Genomic DNA, 12,650 nt, shown 5'->3' on the forward strand with positions numbered 1-12,650 from the left:
TTTTTGTACTAAAACAAAAAGAAAAACTTGGATTTGTCATTATTTATAGGTTTTTAAGTCATTATTTTACTGGTCTGGCCCGCTTGAGATCAAATTGGGCTAAATATGGCCCCTGAACTAAAATGAGTTTGACACCCCTGGTTTACATCATATTAAAAATGATATAGAAAATTACAGTAATGACTTATGACTAATTCTTTTTGGAATAATATCTAGCATTTCTGCATTAAAATATCTAAGACACGCTAGTCCCTTGTTATGTAGATTGACCTGACTTATATACGTTATATTAGATGTATGAATACAATTTTAACATATTATATGCAAACTTGATTCGTGTTCAAGTCAACTCCCATGATCCCTTGCTACTTCAGAATATCAAACTGTATCTTTTGTCAATATTTTGACTGAGACACTATAGCACCAGAAACTGCATAATGCATCAAGTAATAATTTGAGATATTTATTCATAGAATAACTCGTAAAATTGTATAAAATGTGAAAAGAATGTTGCTGGACAGAATCCAGAGGTATTATGTTCCAATTTCTTCTTTCCACAGTATTTAAGTCACAGCTTCACCTACCTCCATGGTGCATGGAGAAGGAAAACACTTTAATTTTTAGCAGCAAGGGTTGGGTAATACCCCACAGTCCTTATCTAGCAGCTGTAATGTTAGGAAATGTGAAACAAGGGGGAAAAAATAAAATTGCAGGATCTGTTTCTTTTTCTCGATCGGCTCCAAAATGTAATGGAATCGTCCTTGGGTGATACTCTACCGTTCCACCAAGTTTTGTTTGGTGTAACCCTGCTGACAGACAGACTGACAAACTCCTTGTAATGAAAACATGACCTCCTCGGTGAAGATAATTATGCAGGTTACAGCTTCTCGCTACTGTTTTCTGTCGTATCTGAGAACAAACTGAATATGTTTTGGTTCTGGAGTGGTGGTTAAATAGAAAAACGCAAACCTTGGACTTGCTGAAATCTTAATCATCCTTTTATCTATTTTCAAATATTTATAGAGAATAATAATAGACAGAATATAAAACAGACAATCTAAAACACAGGTGTCAAATATGCGGCCCGGGGGCCAAAACCGGCCCGCCAAAGGGTTCAATCCGGCCCCTGGGATGAATCTGTGAAATGTAAAAATTACACTGAAGATATTATCAGTCAAGGATGTTCAATCTAAAGTGGGTCAGACCAGTAGAATACTATCATAATAACCTATAAATAATGAAAAAAAGCTATTTTTTTCTTTTTGTTTTAGTGTCAGAAAAGTCAAATTACACAAAAATGTTTACATTTACAGACTGGCTTTTGACAAAAAATATGAACAACTTGAAAAGTCTTAGGAGAAGTATGTAGTATTTTAACAATATTCTGCCTAATATCAAATGTTTGGTGTATTTGTAGAGCCGCTGTGATCTGTAAGTTGTGATGCACATGTATAAATGATAAACTGAGGTGTAATATTGTTAAAATTACACTTACTTTTCTTAAGAATTTTCAGGTTGTTCATATTTGTTCATGTTACGTTCAAGTACAGTTCGTAGATGTAAACATTTTAATTATGGAATTTTACTTTTTTCACTCAAAAACATAAAGAAAACTTTGGAGTTGATATTATTTCTAAGTTCTTATCCTATTATTTACATTATTTTACTGGTCCGGCCCACTTTGTTTCATATTAGGCTGAATGTGGCCCCTGAACTAAAATGAGTTTGACACCCCTGATCTAAAATAATCAATATGGATTAAACCAGTGGTTCTCAGACTTTTTACAGTGGAGTACCCCCTGAAATATACTTTTTTTAGCTGAGTACCCCCAACTTTCCCTTCAGCATTTTCAATGAAAAAAATTAGGCGAAATTTGTTCCTTTGCTAAAGGTGTCTGTTCATATTTTTAAAACTTTTAAACAACAAAGGTTTAACAGTAATACATAAAAAATAACAACTTTTTTAAAGTAAGTTTTGTGTGCAAAATAGAAACCAAAAAGTGCCCTCTTTCACTGATAAGAAAAATAAATGAATTAGTCATTAATTAATAAATGAACCTTTCATCAACGAAAAATAATACATATCTACTCAAATAAACTCATTCTGAATAATATAAAATAGAAATGTTCTTAAAATGTTACCAAAACTTAAACTAGGTGATTGACAATAAAACTATTATTTGAATGTATTTATTATGTTTAATATTTCAGCATTAATTCTCATTATTTATTTTGTATTCAGTATATAATGACGTATTTAAAATATTTATCAAAAAAAATTTCAAGTACCCCCTGGGCTCCTTCCTAGTACCCCTTTGGGAACCCCTGGATTAAACAATCATGACAAAATCAGTAGTAGGTTACAATATGCTGCAGAGTTATACAGATTAGTATTTATAAATAAATATAGTTCCAAAAAATTATAAAAGAGAGAACATATGAGATGATGATATTGTACATTGTTTAAATAATGATCTTTATATTGATTACCTTTTGTTTTTTAGATTTATGGTGAATGTTTACGTAGGTACGTGTGTGTATTCATACAGTAAGTAGGTTCGTTGTTTTAGCAAGAGCATAATGATATATTAAAATGTACGTACGCATTTCTCAGTCTCTCTAACAAGATACAACTGAAATAGAAGAGCATTAAAAACAAAAACAGACTGAAGTATCCAGTATTTAGTGTGACCTTTCTTCGTACTGAACATGCCTTGAATTCTTCTTATTTTTTCAGTAAATAATCTTCAAGTGTTTTGCACCAGGTTTCATTCAACACATGTCCAAGGTTTCTTATTGTCTGGGACACTTTTTGTCAGAGGGAACAGAAATCACACCAAAATACTGACAGCTTTCTGTAGAAGCCATGCAGTTTAGATTTTCTGAGTTTTTAATGCTGTGCACCATAATTCCCTCTATTTTTTATTATTATTCTGTGTAAAATCAATATGCTGTAACTTATGGTCGAATAAAACTGTCCTATATCTATTCTTACACTGACGCTGCTACAGTTCACTCCTCTGCGCTGATTCTGCACATTCTGCACTATTTCATCATGTTGCATATGACATTAATATGACATTTTTAATCTTATTTGTATTATTATTGTAATTTTAGTCGGACACACTTGTTATATTTTACTATCGTTTTTGTTAGGATTCATTCACATTTTTTACACTTCCTTTAATGTGCTGCTGTAGAACAACAGAACAATTTCCTCTCAAAGATAGCATCAGTCATCATTTATCTGTCCGTCCATCCATCCATCCATCCATCCATCCTTCCATCCATCCATCCATCCTTCCATCACATCGAAACCATCCATCCATCCGCCCGTCCTTTCGTCCGTCTGTCTGTCCATCCTTCCATCCATCTGTCTGTCTGTCCGTCCGTCTGCCCATCCATCCGTCCGTCATCCATCTGTCCATCCTTTTGTCCTTCCATCCATCTGTCTGTCCATCTGTCTGTCCGTCTGTTCATCTGTCCATCCCATCCAAACCATCCATCCCTCCCTCCCTCCGTCCGTCCGTCCGTCCGTCCACCCATCCATCCATCTGCCCGTCTGTCCATCCATCCATCCCATCCAAACCATCCATCCGTCCGTCCGTCCATCCATCTGTCCGTCCATCCATCCATCCTTCCATCCCATCGAAACCATCCATCCATTTGTCCATCCTTTTGTCCGTCTGTCTGTCCATCCTTCCATCCATCCATCCGTCCTTCCATCCATCTGTCTGTCCGTCCGTCTGTCCATCCATCCATCCGTCCGTCCGTCCGTCCATCATCCATCTGTCCATCCGTCCATCTGTCTGTCCATCTGTTCATCTGTCCATCCCATTCAAACCATCCATCCCTCCCTCCCTCCCTCCCTCCCTCCATCTGTCCACCCATCCATCTGTCCGCCCGTCTCTCCATCCATCCATCCCTCCCTCCGTCCGTCCGTCCACTCATCCATCCATCCATCCATCCATCCATCCATCCTTTAATGGTTTGACAGGGGAAGATCATGTTTTGATAGCATGCCACCTCAAAATGTATTACTCTTTTTAAAGACAATAATCACATACTGAAGCCTTAAAATCTCACCACTTGGTATTTCAGAGTGGAGAAGCCTGAGTATAAAAAAAAAAAAAAAAAAAAAAAAAAACAGGCTCATTAAGCTGAAGTCAGTGTGGAGCATAAACAGAAAAAAAAAAAACATATTTCTTTGACAGCAGTATGCTTGAATCTAGTTGTGTGCTAATTAAGCCACCAGTGCTAGTGTGTATTAAACTTCTAACTTCATAATCCGCCTCAGTAGAAAAGTGTTGAGAAGTGAAGGTTCATTTGAGCGCCTACTGACTAAACGCTGCGGCTGTAATGATGGCAGCAGAGGAGGGTAAATCATTAGAGAGAAAACAGGCCAGCGAGAACAAAAGGAAGGAGAGTCAGAGGGGAGAGGGATGATAAGACACAGGAAGACTGACATGCTTGGAATGATATTTGGCTAAACTTTGGCCTCACCTCGCTTCTCCCTGATTGATCACCATGTACATCTCCCAGGACATATTTTCAGCCACCGCTCCATGAGGCACCAGCAGGCTGACCCCTGGAAAACACACAAATGTGTCAACACAAACGCCTCCTGCAGCCTGACAGCAGAGGGCGGAAAAAGGTCTTACAGCATGTATAACACAAAGGGGTTATGGGAATATTTATGAGAGCTTAATTTTACTTAAATCTAGCGTGGGATATAAAATACACAAAAACAACAAAAAGTTTCATGCACGAATAAATTATTTCAATGTCACTTCAGATGAATTTTACTCGAAATATTATAAAAAAAAAAAAAGTATTTCATGAAACATGCAAATAAATGCTGACAATCCTGAATACATTACAGAATAAAAGATGTAGCTCAAGGACAATTTCAGCTAAAACATTAAGATTTATTCATTAATTGAAAATTTCCAAGCAGTAAAAGTGACAGGTGCAAAAATACAAAAACATCTATTAGCTTTTGAATTTAGACTGGTTATTACAGTGATGTATTTTTCAGTTTAATACAGTTTATCTAGAAAGTGCTCAATGACTTATTTTTCGTAATTCTTGATGACTATTTGACCAAATCAGTCTGTTAGCGCTTAGCATTAGCTCACCCATGACTTTTCATGCTCCTGCAGCTCCACCCCCTTGATGATCTACAGCTACAACCAAATCACAAACTACTGGATCCGTAACAGCAGTTCAGACACCAGTGGGTGAAATCATGGTTCATGCAACTACATAAACGTAATGTAAACATTTTTGTGTGTCTGTATGTGGAGTGAAACTTTGGAACAGTCTGGACATCCAGCAATGCCAAAATATCCACTGATTTCAACTGTTCTATAAACATATGGTCTGGTCCCAGTATAAAGACAGAGGGTCCTAATACTGATGTTAAATCAATATTCTGTCTTAAATGTTAATGTGTACTTGTAACTCATCGAGTTGACATGTGTTGTTCCTTACCTTCTGGTATTGTTCTTACCATTGCTGGTATGTGCTGCTCTTTACAGTTAGTGGTATTGTAGTTTTCTGTTTTTACCTCTGCCAGGAGGTATTGTGATCGCTTTGCTTTGTGTGCGTGCGTGCATGTTTGTTAGCAAGATAACTCAAAAAGTTATGGACAGATTTTCATGAAATTTTCAGGAAATGTTGATAATAGCACAAGGAAGAAATGATTAAATTTTGGTGGTGATCGGGGGGTTGGGGGCCCACTGATCTGCCTTGGCGGAGGTCTGCGCTCTCCGACTGCTCTTCGTGTTTTTTTTTCTTACTATTGTTGGCATGTAATTATTATAATGTAAGTTGATGGTTAACTGTTACCCATGGTAACACCACCAGGAATGTACGTTGTTTCTATTTTCCCACACACATTTTGGTTATATAATGTAAATACTGTCAAATGAGTTCATTCTAATTTGGTATAGGCCTATTTTGTTCATCGTTCCGGCTTGAGGTCAAAGGACAGGAGTGAGTATTTAAAACAGTGTTTTTCAACCTTGGAGTCGGGACCCCATGTGGGGTCGCCTGGAATTCAAATGGGGTCGCCTGAAATTTCTAGAAATTGATAAAAATAAAAATAAAAACTTACTAATAAAAAATATATGGTGAGTTGAGAGAGACAGTCCCAATCCATAAAAGACATGACAAACTGTGAGTCTGAAACTGAAGCACTGTGGTACTGTTTATCTGTCAAATGTTCATTGTGGTTGGTTTCAGATGCTGCAGCTCTTTCATAATTCATAGTTTGAGTTCTTGTTTGTTCAGTATTAATTGTCAGCCTTGTAAATCCAAGCTGGACTGACTGTACATATCCTGACCAAGGAAAATGCAATTCTCACTTTGTGCAGTAATCTACACCTGGCTTTTCTGCCTCCATCCATAATAATATTCATTATATAGACTAAATGTCGTCTAAAATTAACGTGTATTTGCAACATATTTGCACATACACACACACACACAAAAATTTTCTGTTTTGGTTGTCTGGGGTCACCAGAAATTTGTAGTTTTAAAATGGGGTCACAAGCCAAAAAAGGTTGGGAACCACTGATTTAAAACATTATTATGTTAAGTTATTTGATGATGAGAATGGGGGTGGGATTAAATAAATTTTTCTTCTTCCCACTCCTTTTTGAGTGTAGATGAATGATGTTGGAATTTTGAATTTGTATGCATTCTGTAAATACTCGAAATAAACAAATGAAATGAATGAATGAATGAATGAATGAATGAATGAAATATATATAATTTACGACTGTATCACAACAGCAATTTGGATGATACACTCAACCGTAATGTGGTTTCAATACTATTTAGATTAACGGTTCAAATTTATATCTAAGTTCTTCAACCTGAGGGATAAAATACATCATATTGTCACTTGCTTCCAAAATACCACATATATATTTACAGCGAAACATTATTCTTGGTGTCGGAAAGCGTACATTTTTCATGTTAGGTATCATTTCTCATTGAGTCTTGGTTGTCAAGCCTGGTTCACGTTGCAGATTTGTTCAATAATTCATCTGCAGTGAGTACATGGGGTTGGGGGGTTGGGCTAGTTTGATTATAATGGTATTGTCTGACACCATATGGTTTAGCTATATGGATTTGGTGGGGGCAAAAAAACAAAACCACTGATGTAGCTGAACTGATGTTGATTGTCGGTGGAGAATGGAAACCATTTACATTCTATTTCCTAAGATTGCGGTCACATCCCTCCCAGCCTGTCATTAGGATGGAGCCTTGCTGGTAACACAGTGGGCCGCAGCCAAACAATGCACAGTTGCTAAGCAATATAGTTAAATATGGCTCATAATAAAGTGTGATTATTTTACAAAGTTACAATAGCAGCTCAATCCACAAAAGCACAACAGATTTCTGTGATGTGATGTAGCCACAAGTTAAAACAGAAATCCTTGTTTCACAGCTTTCTAATATAAAGTAATGTTATAGTTGTACATAGTTGTAAACCCCAGTAAATTAAAATACCTATAAAAGCTTTGTGTAATAGTTTGGTTCATTGTAGATCAGTGGTTTCCAACCTTTTTTTGGCTTGTGACCCCTTTTTAACATCACAAATTTCTGGCGACCCCAGAGATTCAAAACTGAGACTTCTTTTTTTGTTTATGTGTGTTTGCTAAAATTAATTTACTTTTGATTATGCAATAGTTTTCTGTACTATGTTGCAAATAAACGTTAACTTTAGACAACATTTAGTCTATATCAGGGGTGTCAAACTCATTTCAGCTCAGGGGCCACATTCAGCTGAATTTGATCTGCAGTGGGCCGAACCAGTAAAATAATCACATAATAATATCTAAATAATGTCAACTCCAAAATTTTCTCTACGTTTTACAATGAAAAAAGTCAAATTAAACAATGAAAATGTTCACATTTACAAACTATCCTTTCAAAACCATGTGAATAACATGAACAAACTGAAAAAAATGAGTGTAATTTTAGCAATATTATGCTTCAGTTTATCATTTCCACATGTTCATTATAACTTACAGATCACAGCGGGTCTACAAATACACAAAACATTTAATATCAGGCAGAATATTGTTAAAATTGTACTTACTTCTCTTAAAACATTTCAGTTTGTTCATATTTGTTCAGGCTATTCACATTTTTTGTGAAATTATACTTTGTTTTAGTGTAGATACATGAAAATATTTACATTTACAAAGAGAGAAATTTGAAGTTGTGAATATTTATAGATTATTATGGTCATATTTTACTGGTTTGACCCACTTGAGATTGAACTGGTCTAAATGTGGAACCTGAACTAAATGGATTGTTAATATCTTACTGTAATTTCTGCATTTCACAACCTCATTGCAAAGGCCGTACTGGACCCTATGGCGGGCCAGATTTGGCCCCCGGGCCACATGTTTGACACCTGTGGTCTATATAATGTATATTATTATGGACAGAGGCAGACAAGCCAGGTGTAGATTACAGCACAAAGTGAGAATTTTATTTTCCTTGGTCAGGATATGTACAGTCAGTCTAGCTTGGATTTACAAGGCTGACAATTAATACTGAACAAAGAATAACTCAAAATATTAATTATGAAAGAGCTGCAGCATCTGAAACTGACCACAATGAACATTTGAAAGATAAACAGTACCACAGTGCTTCAGTTTCAGTCATGTCTTTTATGTATTGTCACTGCCTCTGTTAACTCACCATATATTTTTTTATTGGTAAGTTATTTTGGTTTTTTTTAGCAATTACTAGAAATATCAGGCGACCCCATTTGAATTCCAGACAATATTGTAGACACTTAAACATACAACTAACCTGTGTGCAATAACAATCTGTACATATGCTTGTATTTGTAGACTTGTAGGTGGATGTATGTCCTTAAACACATGTAATAACAAAATGTATGAAACTCCTTAATGAATACAAAGTGATGTCACAGAGGAACCACTTCGCACACGTGGACATAATCTGATGCAACATGAGAATATATTTGAATGATATGACACGGACTGAAACAGGACAACACCTAAGCTAACTCAACCCTGTCATGATAGGATAATATTGTGACTCATGGACCCACTTTGTTACCGTTGTAATTTAAGTTTTGATACTGCCCTGTCTGTGCTTGTTGACACTCTTCTTATGTCTTTGCATTTTTGTTTTATTGTCTGTAAAATCTGTCAAAAATAAAGTATTAAAAAACACATACAACTAACACCGATTTATGTTGTTGCCATTTGCCCTAATTGACTACATTCCTCGTAGACCAAAAAACAGCATGTGCTTATTAGTGTTAAAATAAATTATTGGGTATTTTCATATCACCTGAAAGCTTTACTAAAGATAAAATGACAAAAGAAATACCACAAATTCATGTACAAGGTTCTTTACTTCGACAATGTAGCGAATCCTTGTGAATATTAACATAAATATGTTCAGTCTATAGTTTTTCATTCCCTTGCACAATGAATATTATATAACATCCATTATGTAAAATGGAGACTATATTGTTCTATCATGAAAATGTAAATGGAGCTTAGCACACATCATGTTTAAAGAGAATGAGATGAGATCTACAGAGCTGTGTCTGTGGTCTGCTGAATTTTGATTGGCTTACTGCTGTGTGGTTCGCTCACTGATCAGACTGACCTTATAGATTCTGCTACGAGTCAAAGGAAGTGCACTCTCTTTAGCGATTTGTCTCTAGTTGCATCAGTATCAGAGTTTGCGCCGAGGAATTAATGAACATTTGATCTTTTCAATGCAGACAAATTAAAGGAAAAAGTATCAAGTATTTTAATGGGATGTTGGGTCACATCTGATGGAATATCGTCTGACAGAATGGTGTTGATTCTCTCATTTGGTATTTTAATGACGGCTGTAGAGAGCGCAGTCTTTCAAAAATCTTCCATATGTATTAATTTTGGCTGAAATACGGTGAGTGTGAAGGCCACAGATTATCAATTCACATCATTTTCATATCTATCAATCTATCAATTCATATCATAATTGTAATCATATCTATCAATTGATGCCCAGTGGAGTGGGGAAGAGTCATTCTGGAATGGACCTATGCCAAGGGTGTCAAACTCATTTTAGTTTAGGGGCCACATTCAGCTGAATTTGATCTGCAGTGGGCCGAACCAGTAGAATAATCACATAATAATATATAAATAATGCCAACTCCAAAATTTTCTCTACGTTTGAGAGTGAAAAAAGTCAAATTAAACAATGAAAATGTTCACATCTACAAACTATCCTTTCAAAACAATGTGAATAACATGAACAAACTGAAAAAATAAGTGTCATTTTCGCAATATTCTGCTTCAGTTTATCATTTCCACATGTTCATTATAACTTACAGATCACAGTGGGTCAACAAATACACAAAACTTTTAATATCAGGCAGAATATTGTTAAAATTGTACTTACTTCTCTTAAAACATTTTGGGTTGTTCATATTTGTTCAGGTTATTCACATTTTTTGAGAAATTATACTTTGTTTTAGTGTAAATACATGAAAATATTTACCGTACAGTTACAAAGAGAGAAATTTGGAGTTGTGAGTATTTATAGATTATAATGATACACTGTAAGCCCAGACTTTGTAGTTACTAAAATGCTTTAATTACAATGTACTTAAATGAATTAAGTTTTATTACATTACTATAAAATGTTAAGTATATTCTACTAATTTGTAGACATAGTTGAAAGTACAAAAAAGTTCAAGTTGAATGGATTTAAATCACTAAGTTTAAGTCATGACCACACCTTTTTATCTCCGCATTGCATTGTGGGTATTGGCCCTGTTGTTGAAAATGTGTTATTTTTCTGTGCAGGGGTTCAGCAGGGTTGTGGTGTTAGTGTTAATTTGGACTCAATGTGTGTGTGTCAGTGTTTATTGGCCTTTTTGTGTTTGTTTTTGTATTTTTGTAGAGCTGCACCATGAGTCAGAGCCAGAGGAAGAACAATGGATTTACTGTTCAACCAACATTGTGCTTGTTCAATGAGAAATCTTTATACTTTGCCAAAATAAAAGCACTTCCTATCCTGGCAAATAACATTGAGCTAACTTCCTGCCTAACGTCCATCCATGTTACACTATATTAGGTTTAACAATGATACAAAGCAATTTATATTGCAAAAGATTTGAATTTAAACCAGCTTGGAATTGAGTCTAATGATATTAAGTCTAATGATTATACAAAGCAATTGACATTGCAACAGATTTTAAGTTAAATTCACTTGGCATTTAGTGTGTTGTACTTAAAATAGCAATTCCATTCAAATCAAGCATTTAAGTTTAATACACTCAAGTTGTCATTACTCATTGCTTAAATTTTTTATGGTAACTGGTTTACTCAAATTTTTTAAGTCAACTCAACTTATTCGGTCTTACAGTGTAGTATTTTACTGGTTTGACCCACTTGAGATTGAATTGGTCTAAATGTGGAACCTGAACTAAATGGATTGTTAATATCTTAGTGTAATTTTTGCATTTCACAACCTCATTGCAAGGGCCGGACCGGACCCTTTGGCGGGCCAGATTTGACCCCGGGGGCACATGTTTCACACCTGTGACCTATGCAATCAGTATAGAAATGCTTCCCCCATAGGATAAAGGTGACCACTCCAACAACTTGGTATTGATTTGTAATGACCATTCTGTTCAACAGTTCAACAAAATGGCCCCACGGTATAAAACGACACACTGTGGGGGTCAAGCATTCAGCCAGTACTGTTCCCTTAGTGTGTGCTGAACATGCACTCACCCACCTGTGGAGAATATGGAGAAGGATGAGTCATCTGACATATCATTTTTTTCCATCTGCAGACAAGCACATACGCTCTTTTTTTTTTCCTCCACCATTTTAAAATGAGCATTCATCTTTATAATGAGCGCTTTCTGCATGGCAGCCCCATTATAGTGTCTTTCTATATCCTTTGCTGTTAGGCAGAAACCTCTTATGTCCAAACCGGTTATTGTTCAGGAAACTGGAAAAATAATGTATATTCTAAATAAATGAATGGAGTAAAGAGATGTCATTTTCAACACTTTTCATTGATTAAATATTTCTAAAACCATCAGGCTAATGTGAAGGCTGACCAATGGAGTCATTTTATGAAAAAAAAGACCAAAAATGGACTTATGAGGTTTCTGCCCGACAGCGACGATACCTAACTGTAGACAGCCTGTTCTTGCAAAATCATCTGATCACATCCTGTATTGACAATATGAGCCATCTCCACAAGTATTTTGTTTTTCCTTACATATCGCACTAACAGTGTTGGGAGTAACACGTTACAGAAGTAATGCATTATAGTAACTGATTACTTTTTGCTGTAACGCAGTAGTGTAAGGTATTACTAATCAATTATCAGTAATATTTTACACAGTACATATTCAATAGTGCTTGTGTTACAACACACTTTTCACCCATAATTTAATTGCTCAAATGAAAAAAAAAAAAACAAAAAAAAAACAGCAAGACCGTGAGACCTTAAGGAATCAAAAATGTGTCAGTAAAGTTCTGTTTCTTCTGGTGAAGACGGCAGAAGACAGTACATTGGCCACGATGATTTGGGTCTCCAGATGATGTGAGTCGCGCATTCGTAGAAGCATTTAT

The 12,650-nt window shown here is 35.6% G+C and overlaps 1 protein-coding gene across 1 annotated transcript in view; it reads right to left on the bottom strand.

Moving 5' to 3' along the window:
• unc5db (unc-5 netrin receptor Db) overlaps positions 1–12,650 on the bottom strand; it is an 816,925-nt gene that overhangs the window by 206,085 nt on the left and 598,190 nt on the right. The window contains exon 11 of the mRNA XM_030144147.1: positions 4,504–4,588. Within this exon, the coding sequence (XP_030000007.1) occupies positions 4,504–4,588 (85 nt within the window). The remainder of the gene's footprint in view (positions 1–4,503; positions 4,589–12,650) is intronic.

Source organism: Sphaeramia orbicularis, chromosome 9 (assembly GCF_902148855.1).
Source record: "Sphaeramia orbicularis chromosome 9, fSphaOr1.1, whole genome shotgun sequence".
In the NCBI taxonomy this organism is placed as follows: Eukaryota; Metazoa; Chordata; class Actinopteri; order Kurtiformes; family Apogonidae; genus Sphaeramia; species Sphaeramia orbicularis.